Source organism: Podarcis tiliguerta (assembly GCF_965153285.1).
Source record: "Podarcis tiliguerta genome assembly, chromosome: 13".
NCBI lineage: Eukaryota > Metazoa > Chordata > Lepidosauria > Squamata > Lacertidae > Podarcis > Podarcis tiliguerta.
Window position 1 is genome coordinate 23,720,713 of NC_139546.1, and position 21,267 is coordinate 23,741,979.

At 46.0% G+C, this 21,267-nt stretch overlaps 1 protein-coding gene across 4 annotated transcripts in view; it reads left to right on the plus strand.

Moving 5' to 3' along the window:
- The window catches only part of LOC310661949 (acid-sensing ion channel 2), a 384,099-nt gene that overhangs the window by 308,715 nt on the left and 54,117 nt on the right, over nt 1-21,267 (plus strand). For all 4 annotated transcript variants that reach the window (XR_014504182.1, XR_014504183.1, XM_083408671.1 and 1 more), the window contains exon 3: nt 4,890-5,040. Coding sequence is in view for 2 of the 4 variants with exons in the window: in XM_083408671.1 (XP_083264797.1) it covers nt 4,890-5,040 (151 nt within the window). In the remaining 2 variants the exon portion in view is untranslated. The remainder of the gene's footprint in view (nt 1-4,889; nt 5,041-21,267) is intronic.

Sequence of the window (21,267 nt, forward strand, 5' to 3'; positions counted from 1 at the left end):
ATTAGGCAGAGTGCATTTTCTTCCTCTCTGAGTAATCATAATCACTGGCCAAACATCTGGAATTGAAAGGGGGGGGACGTTTTATCTCATCTTATCTTATCTAATAAGTAAGTAAGTAAGTAAGTAAGTAGGTAGGTAGGTAAGTATGGTGGCCTTCATTTGAAGATCACAGGGCAGTTCACAACATCAAAATACAAAACGAGAAAACACAAAATACACAGACAAACAAGAACAAGAAGAAACCAATCACCTGCCTCCCACAAATACAATTAAAATGCCATACAATGCCAAAGCTCTGGTTATAGAGAAACCTTCCCCCCTGGTTCCTAAAGATATATAATAAAGGAGCCAGGTGAGCCTCCTTGGGGAGAGCATTCAACAAACAGGGAGCCACCACAGAAAAGGCCCGTTCTTGTATTGCCATCCTCTGGACATCTTGTGGAGGAGGCACACAAAGAAAGGCCTTAGATGATAATTGCAGGATCTGAGTCGGTTCATATGGGGACAGGTGGTTCTCGAGGTACTGTAGTCCTGAGCCATGTGAGGCTTTATAAGTCAGAACCAATGCCTTGAATTAGGCCAGTGCAGCCAGTGCATTCAAGTCAGGATTGGTGTAACATGCTCAAACCATCGTGCCCTGGTGAGCAACCTGGTCACCAAATTCTGCACCAGCTGCAGTTTCTGAACCATCTTCAGAGACAGCCCTACATATAACACATTACAGTAATCTAACCTAGATGTTACCAGAGCACAGATGACAGAAGTTAGGCTATCCCTGTCCAGATAGGGGTGGGACACCAGCCAAAGCTGATGGAAGGCACTCTGTGCCGCTGAGGCCACCAGAGCCTCAAGTGACAGCAAAGGATCCAGAAGTGCCTTCAAATTACATACCCACTTCTTCAGAGGGAGGTTTTGGTCTGGATGTGTGCTTTCAGGGCATGTTTGCACTTCCTCTTCCCTGAGTGGAGAGGGAATAGAAAAGAAAGAATGAGTGAGGTTGTCCCTGAACAGAAGTGGTTGAGCTTCCATCCTCCACCCCATCCAGTCTGTAGGGATGTCTGGAAAGCAAGGAGCCTTACATTCACCTACTTGGGATGTCTGGGAAAACAAGGCGCCGCTTTCCACAACAGCAAATCAGCAGAAGGCTTTGTTTGACTGCTGATTGCTATAGAGGGCCCTTTAGAGGTGTGCTAAATCACCTCTCCTACCATCAGCACAATTTAGCATTGCTTGAGTGGGTATTTAAAAAGAAATACGGAGCTAATATTCAGGCAGCAGTTGAAGAAATTCTAGCGGTCAGGCTCTGAACAGCTAAGACATGCATGGGGTTGTAAATTAAACAAATCGCTGTAGTCGTGAATGTTTCCCCAAAGTGCTAATTGCCTAGAATGAAGACTAAACCTATGTTAGGAAAACCAGGGGTGGGCTTTTTTCTCAAGATCTCAGCCTGGAGTTGTGGTAACACTTTCACTTCAGAGAGGGAAGCATCCTCAGTGCCACCACAGCATCCAGTGCTGATGCTCGCAATTGCCATCTTCAATCCCCTTATTGTCTTTGAGCAAAGACCGTGACAAAAGATGTCCTTAAGCCCATATCCCCCTCACAGAGCTTCACTTCTCAGAGTTCCCTGGGAAGAGGGATGGATAATTAAGCCACTCAAGTAACTGTAGCTCTATGAGGGGAATAGGAGACAAATGTGGATTGGGCAAATGTCGACAAGTGGTCTCATAATACAAAAACAGGCTCTACCTCCACCAAACCAAGGGGTCTTTAAACAACTCTTAGCACCCTTAACAAATGATATTTCCCAGGATTCTTTGAGGGGAAGGCATTACTGTTTAAAGTGGTATCATAGCACTTTACAACAGTAATGGCTTCCCCTCAAAGAATCCTGGGAAATATCATTTGTTAAGGGTGCTAAGAGTTGTTTAAAGACCCCTATTCCCTTCATAGGGGGACAAATTTCACATTTGTCCATCCACGGGGTGGGAGGGACAGGGGTGTTGGGTATGTTCTGGCTTGTTGTCCGTTTGTGGAATGCAGCATTTAGGTTCAACAGGCCAGGCCAGCAGGAACCCACACTGAGACTGAGACCCAGTATGTGACCTCAGAATCTTCTGCAATAGATAGAAAAACATTGTGACTGATTTATAAGATCTGTAGGATAAGTCAATTTGGAAAGGGTTCTCTAGGAATCTATGGGGTTTGCTGGATCAAGAATACATCAGAATATAATAAGTACAACTCTCTTGTTACGTATTTTTTTGCTAAAGCAGCAGCTTTTTGGATGAGAGGCAGGGAACCATAAAATGTGACTTCTTGAGAATCTCAGCTTTTCTCTGTCTGCCATTATTTATTTAAGCAGCTTTCAAGCACATATGTGTGTGTGTGTGTGTGTGTGTGTGTGTGTGCTTGAAGGTATGTGTGCAATTCCAAACCCATACTCTCATTAAAGCTGAACAAGATTTCAGTGGCCGAGGGATAAAGTTTCAGTGCCTACCCCCCACAACTCCTTTTCCCTGTTAGGATTGTCCTATTCACGTGTAGGACCCTAGTAGAGACACATGCCCTACAGGCATGTTCTCTCCCTCCTGATCGGTCGTTCGGGAGCTTCAAAAGCTTTCTCCAGCCCAAACATCACAGCGACTGATACCAAGTGGCATTAGCATGCTTAGGATCCTGCAGAGTGTTAGCAGTTTCGTAACAGAACTCAGTAGCACAGCATTTTGGCTAAACTACCTTTATTTACATATAATACACTCGGAGCATTCTGACTTAGCTCCTTCCTCTTTCTTATCAGACAGCAAAGAGAAAGAACAAAGGACAATAGTCCTACATCACAGAAACACAGTAATACCAAACACCCTGTCTCTGTCACTTCCCACTATGTGGAATGAAAACATACACTGTCATGTGATAGACAACAATCCCATGACTGCAAGCACAGAGCAAGAATCCTAACAGTCCCACCCAGTCACTAGGTGAAGCAGAATAAATTATGTTTACTGTGAAGGACTGTAGAATCATGTTTTCAAACCAAGAAAGAAAAATATGCCAATGTGCCTGATTTGCATACTAAGTGCAGGCTGGCAAAATCCAACATATTTGGTGCGGGATTTTGGTCTTTGAAGGTGTTCCTTTTTAATCTCACAGAACACACATGGCCCTGACAGACAAGAAACAGATTGAGAGAAAAATCTGCAAGGGAAACTTGTGCAACTTCTGCGTGAAGGGCAGGCATGCGTTGCTAAACACATAGTGGACACGCGCTGAAGAGCCGTGGCCAATTGGGGCTCTGTAGCGCATCTCTCTCTCCCCCCCCCCCAAGTGTTCAGGCACAAGTCTACCCTTCACGCTTTATGCATTTACTGCAGGAAACAACGCTTCAGCTGCAGCAGGGCTCAATTGCTACGTAAAGTGTGCAAAGAGGATCTTTCTGGCTTGGCTTGGTTGGGGTGTGGATCCAGAGAAGCCAAGAGACTTGATAAACAGCCTTTTTTGTCTCAGTGGCTGAGGGAAATCGCAAACAGCCTCCTTAAGGAGGACCCAACCCTTTATGCTGTGAAATCTTTCCCTTCTTCCCCAGACTCTCTTCTCCGCAGCGTGGTGAGGCAGCAATTGAAAAGGATATTAAGAGTTACGTATGTGTTGATATGGAGAATGCTTCTGGAGTCCAGGAGCATAAGCCGCTGTTTTGTTTGTTGGGAGGTAAACAATAGCCTGGTGGAAATGTGACGTCTAGGCTTGAGACGCTTCCCACGTTTCTGGTGTGTCCTTTTTGAGATGGAAGCAGGGTCAGGGTCAAAGATCTGAGAGTATCTACAGCAGCTCAGCCCCCCCCCCCCCCGCCTTGCAGCAGCTGCCACATCATCGCTCTCCTTCTTTGATGGATTTCTCTGCTTCCAGAGGTCTTTTAGGGTGCTATGTGACAGACTCCCTTTTACTCAAGTATGAGTGGCACCTCCATGTAGAGAGATCTGGTTGCTGCTGCTTTTTGTCTCTCCTTTATAAACCCTAACCCCAGGGCTTTTTTTCACCCAGAACTCAATTCTGGAACCTCTTAGGTAGGCACCATTTATGGTGAATTCCGGCACCTCTTTTTCTAGGAAAATAGCACTGCCTAACCCCCCAAACTTTGCAAGATGTTTCTCATGAAATAACCGAGGTGTTCACAGATTCGCCAGAAACACAAGGGATCTGTCAAATCAATGGTGCTGAGGAAACACATGAGTAATTAGTTTACCTCAGTCAAGTGCCTTCCACAAAAGAAAATAACACATGGAAGCCCCAGCGGAAGGTGTGGATTTTAGAAATGCTTAAGAGGTGGTACATTTGGGAGAAGGTAGAAATAAGCAGTGATGGAAAAATACAGAGATATGCCTGTACTGTCTCGAATGTAAAAACTCCACAAATGGGACTTGCGATAAAATGTTGTTGTGTGTAACACACCCACAGAGTGTTCCTGTTCAAGGCTAAAGCCAGTTTTCATATACAGTGGTACCTTGGTTCTCGAACTAAATCCGTTCCGGGAGTCCATTCGACTCCCAGAATCATTCGAAAACCAAGGCGTGGCTTCCAATTGGCTGCAGGAGCTTTCTGCTTTCAGTCGGAAGCCGCGGAAGCCATATTGGACATTCAGCTTCCAAAAAACATTTTCAAACTGGAACACCCACTTCTGGGTTTGCGGCGTTTGGGAGCCGATTTATTCAGAAGCAAAGCCATTTGAAAACCAAAGTACCACTGTAATTGTAGAGTTGGAAGGGAGCTATACAGGTGCCTCCCCTGCAAACCAATTGCTGAGGCAGTTCTTTGTAGAATCAGGTTTTTTGGGACCTATAGGCCACCAACAGTGTCACTGAATATCTTTCTTCCTCTCTGTGTTTTCTTAGGTGTTTACGAAATATGGGAAGTGCTACATGTTTAACTCAGGAGAAGATGGGCATCCTCTGTTGACCACATTCAAGGGCGGCACAGGCAATGGCCTGGAGATAATGCTGGACATTCAGCAGGATGAGTACTTGCCAATATGGGGAGAAACAGGTAAGGAGAAGACTCATTGTGGGTGCCTGTCTGATTGCCAGGTTCTTCATCCACCCATTTATTCATTTATAGCACGTTACCACACTCTTCAGTTGCGGAAAGTCCCCACGTGTGGCTCACCAAGATCAGAAATAGGATTTTATCTACATACTGGTCTGAGTCCCCATCTTCATCAATTAGGCATGTCAATTTTGTGCCCCTTTGGCCCTAAAGAACTGCCCCAGCCATGACAGGTTCCTTGGCCTTGTCTGACAGCTCCGGAACATCTTCATCTGTATCAGTACGAAGATCAAATTTTGTGGATTTATTATTGGGCCTCTGCATACCCTGCTGTATTAACTTCCTGCCGGTAGCCTTTTTATCAGATCCAAAGCACATTCAGCAGACTTTCATTGCCAAATTCCTCCCAAGGCTGTCAGACACTTCTTTCTAAGCCGCTGTTTAACTCCTTGGGTAGCCCCCTCCCATGTCCTTTGTTGCTTTAGAGCAGGCTTTGCTGCTCAAACCAAGGTTTGGCAAGATTTCGGCCACTGTTCAGCTCACGCACCAATCCCCTATTCCTTACACCGAGAAAAGCCAATGTGCTGCTCTCCAGGTGCTGTCGGACTCCATTTCCCATCAGCCTCAGCCAGCATGGCCAGTGGTCAAGGATGATGAGAGTTGTAGTCTAGAAACATCTAGAAGGCTCTGTGTTGTTTACCCCTGCCTTGGCACCTGGGTTGGAGGAGAGATCTGCAACTTGGAGGAGACTGAGCCTATGGCTCCTGGGAGTCAGGTGTTCACAGAGGACCAATCCCATGCGAGTGCCTGCTTCTGGCTCTCCAAGATCGGCATCCCTTCCTCAGCCTGAGCAGCTTGCTGTTGAGAAAGGCCCTCCTCGCTTCCCGCAGCTCAAGGCACTTGCTACCTCTTTAATGAACTTTCCCCAGCACTCAGTCCCAGCATGTGACTCTCCTGAGAGCATTCTCCGAACACGGCTTAGCAAAAGAATCCTGCCAGGTTAAAGGGCCAGAATTGCCACAGCTAAGGCAAATCTATATCTCAGGGCAGCCCGCCCGCTCCACTTCTGAACAGCATATCAAAGCTTTGAAACAGGCCGAGCCTGTTGGGTACTATCCAAATACACACACACACACACACACACACACACACACACACACACTAATAATGAGGATCAGCTGTATTGGTTGCCATAGCAACACTTAATTTGGCTCTTGGCGCACAAGATAAAAAGAAGTTGAGGATGTCCAAATATTAGCATAAAAATACTGAAGTGGATTTTTGGTATGAAATCCACTCAGGCAGGGGCTGGTATCTAAAAACTAAGGCCTTCCTCACCCACCCACCCACCCACCCCCCAAAAACATTTTTATAGTTGACCATAGATAGAAAGCAGGGGGCAAGGATGCAGATTTAAACTCTCTCTGAAGCATAAGTGACAGCAGGCCTCCCCAGCCTCATGCCCTCTGGGTTTGGGCTATAACTCCTGTTATCCCTAAGCATTGGCTATGCTGGCTGGGGCTGATGGGAATTGTAGTTCAGGGGAAGGGAACCTCTGACCTCCATGCCTAATCAGGCATGGCATAGCTCCCAATTTGACCCATGAGGCCATTTTCTCTCAACCACAACCACCTGCCAGTACACCTGATGTCATTTGTGGAATAGGTAAGGGTGTTGCTCCAGAGAAACAATTGGGAGCTTCAGGTGAGCTCCCAATTCCTGTTTTGCAAGCAGGGCTTGCTGACTGGTGCTGACAGTGAGCCCAACTGCGATTGTCAGCACTAAGATGTTCCCTATCAGGACCTCCCTGGTGTAAACTCATTGAAATTAATGGACATCTCTGCCAACAGTTAGACATGAGTAGAACCTAGTTAGATACAGCCCCTTCTTTGTTTAAAAAAGAACAAAAGTGAAATTACTGGGGCTTTGGGGTGACAAAAAACCCTCACAGTCTGCTAGCCCCTTGTGGCTTGGACGTCCCAGTTGAAATCTTACCTCTGCCATTAACCCACCTTAGGGCTGTTTTCTCAGTCGCAGCCCATGTTCCACCTCTGTCTGCAAAATGGAGAGAATAATATTTGTCCGCTTTATGGGTTGTTGATAAAGAATGCTAAGGACTGCGTTAGAAATATGTGTGTTTGTAGAAATCTCTTGACTTTAGCTCATCTGGAATGTAGCCTACTATGCAAAGGTAACAGTCCTATCTGTTGCTCCACCTGCTTTGCCTCACCCATCTCTGGAAGGTTGCCCTCAAGGAAATATGACCCTCCTGCTGAAAAGGGTTACTTGCCTCCCTGACGTAGTGAATCTCCCCCTCAACAAATATATCAAATTGGGCAGAATTATGTTTCCCAAGGCTCTCTGCTTCCTTAAAAAGACACAGAAGTTTCTAGTCCTGTGGTTGCACAGATATGCTAAGAAGTGTGTAAGCAATGGCTGCTGAAATCTCAGAAGTGCAACTGATGCTGTTTCCAGTGTTTTGAGCGTCCCTTCGTTGCCTTATGAGGCCGATACTTCCTCCCATGACAGGCAAAATTAGGGAAAAAAAGTAATGCAAAGACTAGTTGATTTGGCTTCAGGTATTGTATTGCAATGTATTTTGCATCTCTCTACCTCCTCTTAAAACCAGACACGGGGAGATCAAGATGATATTCAACCCTCTAATCAAAGAAGTGTATATGTAACTGCAGGTATCAAGTATCATTGCAAAAGATCAGTGTTCAAGGGGGACTTTGCTTAACAAGTGTAGCTGCTTTCCAGGCATTCTTCAAAACAGACATGGATGCGTCTATGTTGTTTGCCTACAGAACTGTGCTGTGAACACATCTCAGGTGTTCAAGGAAGGTAATGTGTAATGAGTAAGGATGTAGAGATTGCCAGAAAGGTGAGGAAAGCCAAGGGCCTTGATTTGCTTGACCAAAACTTGCAACGATAAGTGGTTCACAGATGCTAAATTTCCATAATTAATCCATTACAGAGAATCCCTGTTTTCTTCATGCAGCATTTTTATTAGGATAGTGTGTGTAAGTTAGTGTGGATATGAGACACATAGCTTTGCCAGAACCCTCCTCCGCTGTGTAAACTGAGCGGTGGAGTCTTCCACCTCTCCCTGCCTAGTAGAAGCTAGCCTTTAGCTTGTAAATCTCTGTGGCAGCTCCCTCCTTTCTAAGTAGGACTTCATGTTGGGCTCCTCTATTAAACTCCTCCATAAAACAACCTCAGCCAAGGCGCCAACAGCCCTTACAAAAGGAAGGACGTGGCTCTCTTCTAAATGCTGTTAAGAGGCTGCATTACCAGGTAGCAATATTTAGTCGTGGCTGTAAAAAAGTGACAAGGTTCCTGATTTATGTTTCTGGGAACATAAAAAGTCCTACTGGATGAATAACATCCTTAAAAGTGCCAGCAGCCAGAAGGATAAATAAACCCTGGGGGGAGGAGGGGGAGGAATGTGTTAGCTTGAAAGCTTGTCTCCAAGCCAACCCTGGTTGCCCTTGACCTTCACTGAGGACAAGAAGAGATGTCACCCAGAGGAGAGCATGCAAATGTTTTCTCATCTCGTTGCGTCTTGGACCTTTTCCTAATGAATGGAGAAACACAGGCAATTAGCTGTGTTTTCCCAAAGAGAAAAGGTCAGGGATGTTCCCCCTCTTCTGTCAATAGCCCAGCAACCACAGAAATGAGTCACTTCGGGCTGGTTCAAGACACCCTGCTGATGGCCCTTCGATGCAGGAGAGGAACAGGTGTGCACACCCCCTCCCACACGAAACTTAAGGCAGGGGTAGTAAGCTGTCCCCCAGATGTTGTTGAACTCTTATCAGACCCAGCTACCAAGGGCGAATGGTCAGGCATTAGAGGAGCTGGAGTCCAACAACATCTGGAGGGCACCCCATTGGCTGTCCCTCATCATGTGGCCCCCACACGTATCCAACCAATGCACACTCTACTTCCAGTCTTCTTCAACCTTGGCTGCCCAAATGTTGGAATGCAACTGTGACCATCCTGGGCCAGCATAGCCAATGGTCTCTTGTTGTCTAGCAAAGTTTAAGGGCCCAAGGTTGCAGAACACTGAGCTGTGAGGCAAGCACCCCATAGTGGTGGAGACTTAGGGGTGATAGCTGAGAATCAAAATGGTTCCTGAATCTAACTGGCAGCCAGTGCAGTCGGGCCCAGATTGGTATAATATGCTTAAACCATTTTGCCCTGGTAAGCAATGTGGCTGCTGAATTCTGCACCACCAGAAGTTTCAGAACTGTCTTCAGTTGCAGCCCTACATATAACATGTTGCAGCAATCTAAGATAGAGGTTACTAGAGCATAGGTGACAAAAGTTAGGCTATCCCTGTCCAGATAGGGGTGCAGCTGGGCAACCAGGCAAAGCTGAAGGAAGGCACCAAGGCCAACTGAGCCTCAGTAAAGGAGCCAGAAGTACCCCCAAGCTGTTTACAGCATGACAAGATTTACATAATTACAAAAGTCATAAACAATAAATAAACCACATCAAAAAATACACAGCCAAATGGGAAACAATTTCCGCATAAATCAAAATCTAAAACTATGAATACAGCATTGTTGTTGTTTAGTCGTTTAGTCGTGTCCAACTCTTCGGGACCCCATGGACCAGAGCACGCCAGGCACTCCTGTCTTCCACTGCCTCCCGCAGTTTGGTCAGACTGATGTTTGTAGCTTCTAAAACACTGTCCAACCATCTCGTCCTCTGTCGTCCCCTTCTCCTTGCCCCCTCCATCTTTCCCAACATCAGGGTCTTTTCCAGGGAGTCTTCTCTTCTCATGAGGTGGCCAAAGTATTGGAGCCTCAGCTTCACGATCTGTTCTTCCAGTGAGCACTCAGGGCTGATTTCCTTAAGAATGGATACGTTTGATCTTCTTGCAGTCCATGGGACTCTCAAGAGTCTCCTCCAGCACCATAATTCAAAAGCGTCAATTCTTTGGTGATCAGCTTTCTTGATGGTCCAGCTCTCACTTCCATACATCACTACTGGGAAAACCATGGCTTTAACTATACGGACCTTTGTTGGTAAGGTATTGTATCTGCTCTGCTCTGCTCTGTAAGAATACATGACATAGGTAAAAAATAACAGCAATTTAAACAAAAACTAGACAAAACTGAGCCCTCTCTGCCCAGCAGCAGCAGCAGCGGTGGCAACAGTCCTTTATAGAGCCCATCAGGCCCCGCCCTGGGCCAGGTGATGAGTGGCAGGACTGGGGCCCTCAGGCACTGAGCAGGGGAGTCCCCATCAAGAGCAGGCAACCTCCCATAGGGAGCCACCCACTAAACAACCCTGAGCAAAGGGTTTATCCAAGGCTCCCCGCAAACTGAAGACCTTTCAGAGACTTGCTTTTAAATCTGTCGAGTCCAGTGTTAGCCAGTTGCATGCCTCTCGTTGCTCACAAGCACAGCATAAAGAAAACTCAGGTTGCAGCAGGGTTTTATGAAAGTGTGTGCAGTTTGGAGAAAGTGGACAGAGGGAATTGTTTCTTCCCGCTTTCATAAGAGCTGGGGTCAGTCACCCAATGAAATTGATCATTGGTAGGTTCAAGACAGACCCAGTTTATAATTGACTTAAAGAATTCCTTGCTGGTTCTGGAAGACGTGGTAATGGTACCTGGCTTAGATAGCTTTTAAAAGGGGATTACAAATCACAGAGGAGAGGGTGATCAGCAGGGAAAGAGCAATAACTCAGTGTTAGAGTACATGTTTTGTGTGCAAAACATCCCATGTTCTGTCAGGTATCTCCAGAGACAGGTGGATGCCAAAAAGTTATTAGTGTAGAAAAGGATCCACAGAACTCCAGTGGATTTCAGTCTTCTCCTTGTTCATTGCCTTCTTTCTTTCTTTCTATGCATGGTGCTGATAATGCCAAGGTTGCAAGTTTGAATCGCTTATGGGACAGCTGCATATTCCTTCATTGCAGGGGGTTGGACTAGATGATCCTCAGGGTCCCTTCTAACTCTATGATTCTATTCTAAATAAAGTTTTGTTAAAAATCTTGGCCATTGGGGTCTGGAGGGTGTGCGTTTGCCAACCTCAGGGTTCTTGCAATCCCCACTTGTCTAGATCAATTTGGCTTCATACTGCTGGAGTTTAGGATCAGGGTTGCGAAAGGCCAGCACCTAGTTCTGTTCTACATGAGAGACTGGATAGGTCTGACAGGGAAATGAGGAAGCTGTTTTGATCTCCAGGGTGAGACAAACAGCTGGAAGCTAGCCCTACATATCCCAGAAAGGAGAGGTTTGGCCCAAGAAGTGGAGGGTGGACTGACTCAGAGCCCCTTGGAAAGCAACTGCTTTGAGCCTCCTCCAAATTCTTCATGTCTGGGGGGCGGGGGGGGGGGGGCGGGAAGGGCGATAGGAAGTGGTGGCAACTCTACTGTATACTTGGGAAGCACAATTGGCCTACTCTGCAAGACAGGTGTGCAAGGAAGGGGCGTAAGCAGGCTCTCCTGAGTCTTTCCCTTTTCGTTGCACTTTGCGCCTACAATTTGGTATTCTGAGGTGCCCTGCTGCTAAGCACAGAAGCCTATTTTAGCTATGACAGGTACTGGTCACTGATAGACCTCTCTTCTACGAATTTGTCTAAACCTCTTCTGAAAGACATCTCTCTAGGAACAAAGGGTTCTGCAAAGGTCAGTTGGGTTTCAGCTGTCTTGATTGTATTACGGTGAAAATGATTTGTTCCAGCTTCAAGGGGCGGCCTCTCCTGTGTACTTGAACAAATGCAGCCATTACCAAAGCTGTTTTGCCCTTTAGCCGATCCCTCTTTCCACTGAGTCATACTTTGGCTTGGCACTCCTTCTCCCACCAATCTTCTCTTATGGCCTCAGGATCCCTCCACTTCCCTTGGGAGCAGTAGGGATCCTTCCTTATTCCAGGGCAGGAAAAGGTTATCTAAATAAAGAAATTTTTTAAAAATGCAGCTCTGTATCACTCTCATGGGTCCTAGGAAGAAGCAGTGGAACTCAAATGGAGTGAAGAATTTATTTCATTTCTGGTGATGGGAATATTTTGCATCTGACTGGACTCTTAACAGATTAGATAGCAGCTCTCTCCTACGTCATCACTATGCACAGTTGCGGTGTTCACTTAAGAGTGTAACCTTAATATTTTAAAAGAAGGCTTCCAGAACTCCCGTCTTCATTTGGAATGTTTGCAAACATTCCGTGACATCGCAGCTGCTTAGCTTGTGGCTGCCAAGCAGCCATGATTTCCCTACCTTTCTGTGTACATTATAGCTGCACGATGTTGACGGGATGAGGGACGTTTTGGAGAAATCATGCCGCAATAGGATTTGCTGGATGGTAGCCAGAGCACTTACTTAGCACCATCAGCATACATAGGGCTGGCAAAAGAGTAGCTGGGGTGGGGTCAGGGCAGAGTCGGGCAACAAGGTGGTTCGGAAATGCCTTTGCCGAGAACTCAAGCCTAGAGAGAAGGACTTGCAGTAAAAAAAAGTGGCTTCATGGATAGAGGAAAGGTATGGCCAGGTGATATCAGTGCTAAACGGAGAGGCTCATTTACCTCCTGCGGCTCACATTTCTGTGCTCCTATTATTAAGCCTGAAAGTGGAATTTGCAGCATCACGATGCCAGACTTGAAAGATTTCTTTCTTCTCTCTCTCTCTCTTTCCCACTCTTTCCTTTCCCTGCAAATCCCTAATTGAAAGGTGCTGCTTGATGTGCCAGCTAGCGATTCACCAGAGGCAGCCAAACCCAGCAGAAAAGGGTTCTGCATGAAAACTCCCCTGGGCTGTTTGATTTTTCAATGTTGTTTTCTTTCCTGCCCGTTGCGTTTCCATGCATTGATTCCATTTTGCTGCCTGCTCTGCTCGGCTGAGTGCGAGTGTCAGAAACATTTTGGAGCACCGGATTTCCGGGCCAAATACTCCCACACATACTGCCACACAGGCCACAGGCTGTGGCACTCAGTTTTAATTATGGGTACGTTGTCTTTGGGACACCACAATATTTTCTGGAGAGCAGTGGAACTTCCATCAGAAAGGCAAGCTGTTGGGAAATTCTCCTGTGGTTTCCTAGAGAAGTTTTCTTTTTAAAAAAGAAGGGAGGAAGAAATGGGTGGCAGCAGCCACTTGAATTTGTGGCCTTCCTGGGAAACCCCATCTTGAATGGCTAAGCTTAACATGTAAGGACATGGGCCAAATCCATCACGCTTAGAGATGTTCCCTGACCCTCCTCTACAACATTTCAAACCTAGTGGCAAAAGAGGTGTGGATAAATTGGCATTTGGTGCAACAGGATTTGCAGGCAGGCCACTTCAGGTTGTGGGTACTGAGGCACTGGTTCAAAATTGCCATGCTAGTTGCTGACGAGGAATGCACCTGCCGCTGCAGTATTGCATAGATGCCTGCTTACCTGTCTAAGTAGAAAAAACTGTTCAAGGCTTAAGTCAGGTCTACATCTCTGTTGCAACATGCATTAAAAGTGGCAGTATTTCATCCTCAGAGGACTTGAACTCGTGCCCACCCTTTCCAGAAAAGGCTTGTCTCTGCCTTGGAATGATGATACAATTTATACCAGTGATACAATTTATACCAGTGATCTTCAACCGAGGGCACCAGATTTCATTGCACTACAACTCCCATCATCCCTGATCATTGATAAAGCTGGCTGGGGAAGATGAGCATTGTAGTCCAACAACATCTGGGGACCCAAGTTCAAAAAACACAGATTTATACTAACGGGTTTTTTTGCAACCAAAACTTGATGTTTAATTCTTGCCCAGCCTTAGAAACCTAAATAGTTTTAGTACATCCTCACCTACCTTCTTAATCTCTCTAGAACTAGGGTTCCCAAACTGTTGTCTGCATACTACCTATTGCCCACAAGCTTCATTCATGTGGACTGCAGCATGCCTGTGGAGTTGCGCTTGAAGATAGGAGATGACACATCCATCGCACTGAATATTCATATAGATTTTTAGTTGTAGTTTTATTGCTTCTTTTATTTCTTACATTGTATTTTATTGTATTGCAGTTTTATTTCTATGGGATTCAAACTGTAATACAATAGAATACAATATATAAGAAATAAAAGAAGCATTAAAACTATAATTAAAAACCATAGAGCACTTAGCACAGTGCATTACAGTTGCTACAATAGGCAGAAGAAAATTATTCTGTGGTCTGCCTAGACCCTCAGCAATTTTCAAGTGGTCCATGAGGAAAAATAAGTTTGGGAACTGCTGCTCTGGATGTTACTGAACTGGATGCGCTTTCTCTGTTGATAACTTTGCTGCATGTCAGATGCAGTGTCCTGGAGCTGATTGCATGGTTCACTGTTATTTAGTTATGTATTTATTAAATTTGAATTCCGCTTTCCCATCAAACAGTACAGAGATGCAGGGGGTGGGGTGGGGGGCGGATCTGTGGGTAGATACTTTAGAGTCCATAGCTCACAATATATTTGGTATACCTTGGCCAGCGTACCACTGAGAACGACTAACTTATCATCATCCCCCAGATTTGCCATGCTCCAGATCAGAACCTTGGACAGATCCCGCTAACCATGTACCGTACGTTCTTTAAATGTGGGTAAACTAAATGGTATGTTGGAGGTGGATGGTAGGGTTTTGTTTCATATAGGAGTTTTTATTTAAACAACAACAAGCAGTCTTTGAAAGCCACATTTAGGAGTTGGAGAGCACTGGGAGTGAAACTGCTTAACCCTTTCCCCTACCTACTGCTTGTCCACTTGCAAGCAACCTCCCCCAAGCTGCTTTTCTCTGAGAGGGTAAAATATATGGCTCCTGTGTTATTTTTCTCCTGAGAGCAAAGCAGTTTGGGGAGGGCAATCTGAGCAGATAATCAGGGTGAAGAAAAAGGTTTAAGCACCCTCCCAAGTATCACTCCTCTGTTCTTGACTGCAGCCTCTGATGCTGCTTTTCAGATAAATAAATACAGTAGTTGGGGAACCGTTTGACCACATAGTGCATAACTGGATGTAGAAGGGACACATTCAGAGAGTATCTAGAATCACCCTGCCTTTGTCCTGTCGAGGACTCAGAGTGAGGGCTACATTATCCAAAGATTGAGGGATTTTTGGAAGGGTTGTAGGTCGAAGACTTATATCTGGTCTTTTCAGTGTTACAAAGGCATATATGCCTGAAGCACTTTTATGCCTGCTTCCCTACGAGTTGCTTTTTCCAAGTGCAGGGGATGGGGAGGAATACATTGCTATAAGTAGCACTTGTGTGAGAGGCAGGATCTCATTTCAGCCAAGGCTTATTAGGGCTTAGCCTCAAAACCTGTTTTGAGCTGAAGTGTTGGGTATGTCATCATGAATGCCACAGACTATGTGCAGAGTGGATCAGCAACCCTTCTGACTTGAAGGTTTGGAATGCTTGGCATATGCATGCCCCTCTCTTACTTGCTCTGCACTTGGACCTGGTCTTACATGTGCAGGGGAATCAGGTGATAGGATGACTGTGGATCCCGCTTTTGACTGTGAATGCTATTCCATGTACAAAAACCGCTGCACTTTAAAAAACAACAGCAACAACAAAACGAGGGAGAGAGAGGTTATCTTTGCTCATTGCAAATAGAAAATCAGCACAGCAATCAAGGAGTTTTTGTTGCAGGGGAACATTCTGAAGTGTGATCACCCTCCTATAGTGTGAAGTGGTACAGTCCCATTTTGCCACCTCGGGACTGTCTCGGCTATCTCATATTCTTCATGCGTAGACCAGGCCTGCCTTACTGGACCCTTTATGACTTGAGGCTGAATGTGTGTGTGTGTGTATGTTTGTGAACATGATTCCATTGAAGAGCATTGCATTTGATGAAAATCCTATCTGCGATATGGCCCGTTCACGTACGCAAGGCATGCCTTTAATAGTGTCATCAAATGGTGAAGCAAGCATGTGCGAACCAGGCCAAATTGTGTTCTCGTTCTGTGACACCCATCCTCGCTACTAGCATAACCACAGCCTGCCAGTGCCTCAGACAGTCTCTGGAAACAGAGCTGTTGTGGCAGCTGCCGCGTCTCTCTGGCGAAATTGAGCCTGGCCCCTGGCACCTCTCTTCCCAGAAATTTTAATCTCTGTTCCCAGGCTTGTTTTGTTGGACGATGCTTAATAGAGGTTGGGAGCCACATTCCTGGTACATTCAGCAGCGCCAAGGCTTGTGACTCTTGATAGTGTTTTGTTTTTTTTAAGATGGAGCCGCTGAGAGCAAGCTTGGCGACAGTGATGGATCTGTGGAGCAGCAGGGAAGGGGGCCCTAGACAGCTCGCCCAGGGTGCCTTGCGGGCAAGTGGCGAGAACGTGGATGGGATCTGCTGTTTGGTGCATGCGCACAAGGCACAAGTGATGAACAGCCGTGGCTCTTGGCCCAAAGGGGTAAGGGGAGGGAGTCTGGCAGGGCTGCCATGGAGACGGCTGTTTGCCTCACTTAAAATCTTGTTCGGCTCTACGAAAGGAAACCAACAGGGGGGAGCCAGAGCTAACACTGCACTGGAGTGAGGTGCAGCAAGAAAGGGGCCTGGGGGAAAGGCTTGGAGGAGGCAGGAGCAGGGAGGAAATGATCAGGCTCCGAGGAAATGTAACCTACAGCCCAGGGAAATGCTCCATACAGCAGCATTGGGGCAGGAAGCCACAGAGGCAGTCGGCTTAAGTTCTGAAAAGGTGCTTCGGGGCTCTGAAAGAACAGCTAACTAAAAAGGCGAGGGAAAATCAATGTGGCAGAAAGAGGGGGGTGAGGAACAGTTGGGGCAGAGAAAGAGGAGTGGAATAGAGAAAACGGTGCAAGAAGCAACATCCTTGAATAACAGGCTCCATATTGTCCCAAGAATTGCTGGATCAAATCAAAGGCTCATCTGGTCCAGCATTCTGATCTCCAACATCAACCAGCCAGGTGCCTCTGAGGTCTCTGCAAGCATAGCATGATGATGTACATTTTCTGTTGCTTGTCCTCCTGGATCTAGCAACCGGAATTCTGCTGCTTCATCCTAGGTTGCCTGAGGGGGGTATATTAAAATTTCAGGAGCCAGTGTCAGTTGTGCAGGAGTGATGGTGGGGGAGCTGGCATCCATAGCTTAATTTGATGTAGAGGGTCACCAAATCTTAAGCCCCAGCATCTGTTTTCCACAGCCGGATTCAAACCTTGGATCCGTATAGTGATAATGAAGAGAGAGTATTTATGCATGTTGAGAGTGCATTCCCTTCAGCATAGAGTAACCACAGCTAGTACCCAGGGCATCTGAGGTCAGGAAATTCAGATAACAGTGTGTGGTTTCCAAGAAGTCACAAGTCCCCATTGCCTCCCTTTGTGCAAATTAATTACATTCACAAATCTCACAGTTTGGGACACTGGTGCTCATGTTGCCCTTAGCTTTTCCTGTATCCGTAATTCTGATGTGTAATGTGCATTTGGCTACATGGTACACTCTTCTACTTTCTGTCCTACTTTAACAACCCCCCCCCCACACACACACCCTACCTATATAGCACTGGAGATGCTCAAACATGCTCTTATACTATGATCCTTAGCATATTTGCTTAGAAGCAAATTCCATTGAGTTTTGTGTACATGAGCTTAGGGATGGCAGTCTTTGGGTCATAATACATGAAAGCACCCTAAAGCACCATCCGGTTACCGTGGGTTTGTAGGGACTAGGAACAAGAAGTATGACAGCAAAACTGAGGCTGAGGGTCTGGCTACCGGCTGCAAACGCCTGCTGAGGTTCTTCCTCCGTGGTGTTCCATCCCGCACAAGCCCTTCACGTATCTCAGACCCCAGGGAGAGATTGACAAATGTCAATGTTTATCCAAACAAGCTTCTAACGTGCCGGCGGCAATCCATCTTCCCTGTCTCATCTTGAAAGCCGCCAGCAGCGGGTATTTATATCCGTAACAATCATAACCGGCTGATTTGGTTATTTACATGGATATTATACGAGCTTCTATAAATATTCAGCTTGCTGCAAGAATAATTAAGCATTGTTGCCGCGACGCAAACGACAGGGGAGAGTAATGGGAAGTGCCAACAGCTACATGCTAGAGTGGGTGGCTCCCCATCCCCCAGCTTGTCCGCTTCTCTGCTGCAATCCAACCCTGGGGCATAGATGCTCGCCTGCACAATATCCCCCACCTCCACCATTCCCCAGTATTTCCTAAGCAGAGGTGTGGGATTGTTTGCTAGAAAAAGTAGAGTTGTTGGGAGGTGCAGAATACAGAAAGGAGGAGTGTTCTGGGGAACACGGCAGGGAGAGCACTCAGTGATAGTGGAGAAAACCTAGTACAGAGGCTAGGAGTAGGAATAGCAACGTGCTGCTGCGGGAAAGGAGTTTTGAGGAACAGGAAGAACTGACTTTGATGATCAAAATAGCCAGCTCACTGGCTGAAAGTTCCCTGGTATGAGTTCAGTTCCATCTGCTGAGCAGCACTGTCCAAGATGCAGTTCTGTTCTTATGAATTAATTTATGAACGTATTAACTTTGCCCTTCAGCATGAAACGTTTCCAGGGTGGCCTACAAAATCGTTGCTGCAAATTCTAAAACCACAGCGACAAATTACCAATAATAAATAAGATTGAGAATGCACTAGGTGAGACAGCAGAAGAAAAACAGGAGCAATTAAAACAGTTTCCACCGCAGGTTTTTAAATCTGGAGAAATTAAAAGCTCTTTGCTAGGAGCCGAAGGGACATTAGAGCAGGCTGCTGGTGAACTTTCCTAAACAGGAGATTGTTCCGTAAGCAAGAAAACCTTTTTGCCCATTCATTGACTTGCCTTGCTTCAAGCAGCAATGGAACAGAGGAGGGTCACCTAAGTGTATGGACAGATTACAGTGGTACCTCGGGTTAAGAACTTAATTTGTTCTGGAGGTCCATTCTTAACCTGAAACTGTTCTTAACCTGAAGCACCACTTTAGCTAATGGGGCCTCCCGCTGCTGCGCCGCCACCAGAGCACGATTTCTGTTCTCATCCTGAAGCAAAGTTCTTAACCCAAGGTACTATTTCTAGGTTTGCGGAGTCTGTAACCTGAAGCATATGTAACCTGAAGCGTATGTAACCCGAGGTATCACTGTACTTTCTGCAGAGGTCAGGTGGCCATCTGTTATGCATGAGCTAGTTGAGATTTCTGTATTGCGGGGGGTTGGACTAGAAGACCCTCAGGGTCCCTTCCAACTCTACAATCCTATAACTCCTTATCAGGGGCAGCACATCGTGTGCTGCTACTTGAGGCAAAATGGGAAGCGCCACCTTGTCTGCCTTTGCCGCCGTCCCCCTACCACCTACCTGCTCCTGCTCCTGCCTCCTGCTCTTCCATCATGTGGCACATCTGCTGCTGGTGGAGAAGCAGCACTGCCACTGGTGCCAGTTTCAGACAAGATCGCACTGATCCTGCCCAAAATCAGCACCAGTGGCAGCGGCGCTTCTTCACCAGTGGCAGAGGTAGCAGGGCACATGGGGTATCCATGGGCTGCAGCGTCATCTGGTCTAATGGCTAGTCCAGCCCTGCTCCTTTGGTCACTAGTTGTTCTTCATTTTTAGGTAACTTTAAAAAGTAATAATAAAACACAACTACAATAAAAACAACAGTGCCATCAGCCCCTTCCATGAAGCACGCTACAACTTTCCTTTCTTTTTCCTTTCTCTTTTGTATATAATTTTTATTGAGTTTTCTGTTTTACATTTAAAGTACTCATTTTTACATCCTTGAGATATCTATGACTTCCCTTCTTCTCTTTCCATGGTTCACTTTACATATCATAAATCCCTGCATATTTTACAAAAACTATACCATTTGGTATTCCATTATTGCATCCATCAAAACCTATTTACACTGTTGAATTTAACTTAATGCTGCCAGCATTTTCAGCTGTACACAGTTATTTTCCATATATTCAGTAAACGTTTTCCAATCTGCTCTAAATGTACGTTCTTCTTGTTCTCTTACTCTATATGTCCTCTATATGTTCTCTTACTCTCTATGTTGCAAGCTGCACATATTCTGTCAACTTAAGCTGCCATTCTTCTTTGGTTGGGACCTTGCTCATTTTCCATTTTTGGGCTATCAAAACACGGGCCACAGTATTGGCATACATAAATGACCTTTTTTGACACCTGGGGATTTCCGTCTGAATTATCCCCAACAGAAAGGACTCTGTTTTGGGGGGAGCAGAAGTACTTTTAAACATCTTTTTCAATTCATTATGGATCGTTTCCTTTCAAGTACCTGACAGTCCCGTTACTTTAACTATCAACCCAGAATATCTTTCCACAGAGCTGCCATGAGTGGCTGAAAATGTTCCATGAGTGGCTGGCGGCTGCTGTCCTCTGCAAATATTCATAGCCATTTTAAAGTGCATGTCTCTGATACTTTGGGACGTCTCATGCAGCAGCTTAGGGAGTTTCTCAGCAAGTGGAAAGTTCCCTTGTAGTTGGTACCGCCAGCCCAAGAAAATTCCCTGCATAATTTGATTGCTCATCTGTATTATGGGGGTTCTTGGGAATAATCTGTGAGAGAATCGGTAACTGTATATAGGAAGCTTCCTTCACTGGCTCATCTAGCTCATTATTGCCAACACTGCCAGGCAATAGCGTTCTGCGGTTTCAGGCCAGAATCTCTCCCAGCCCTGCCTGGACCTTTTTGCATGCAGAGCATGCTCTTTACCACTGAGCCATGACCATTTCCCAAAAGACAACTTGCTCACTACTGCTTATCTTCCCCGGCAGTGTACAGCTGCAGGAGGCTATTGAGTATGCCGAGGAATCACTCTTGGAGTTGGATAGAGAGCTCGCTCCGAGTATCACTGGAAATAGCTTCCACTTTATAACTTACCTTGGGCTGTGGCTGTAATAATCACCCCCTGATTATTGGTCACTCTGGCTGGGGCTGTTGGAGTCCAACAACATCTGGAGGGCCACAGGTTGGGGAAGACTGCCACAGATTAATGGCTGTCCCATCATTTTGGCATGGAGAGATTTCATCCCAGTTTTCTACCTGGATATCTTTCAAGGTGTATGCCTCTGAATGCCATATGCCGGGGGAGGAACAGCAGAAGGAGAGACCTACTGTTTGTGGGTTTCCCATAGGCTTCTGCTTGGCCACTGTGGGAAGCAGAATGCTGGACTAGATCGGCTTTTGGTTGGATCCATCAGAGGTATTCTCACGTTTTGAAGTGGTAGCATTGGCATTCGCCACAACGGATGCCAGAGTCATATGGTGGCCACTGGGTACACTTGAATGTTTGTG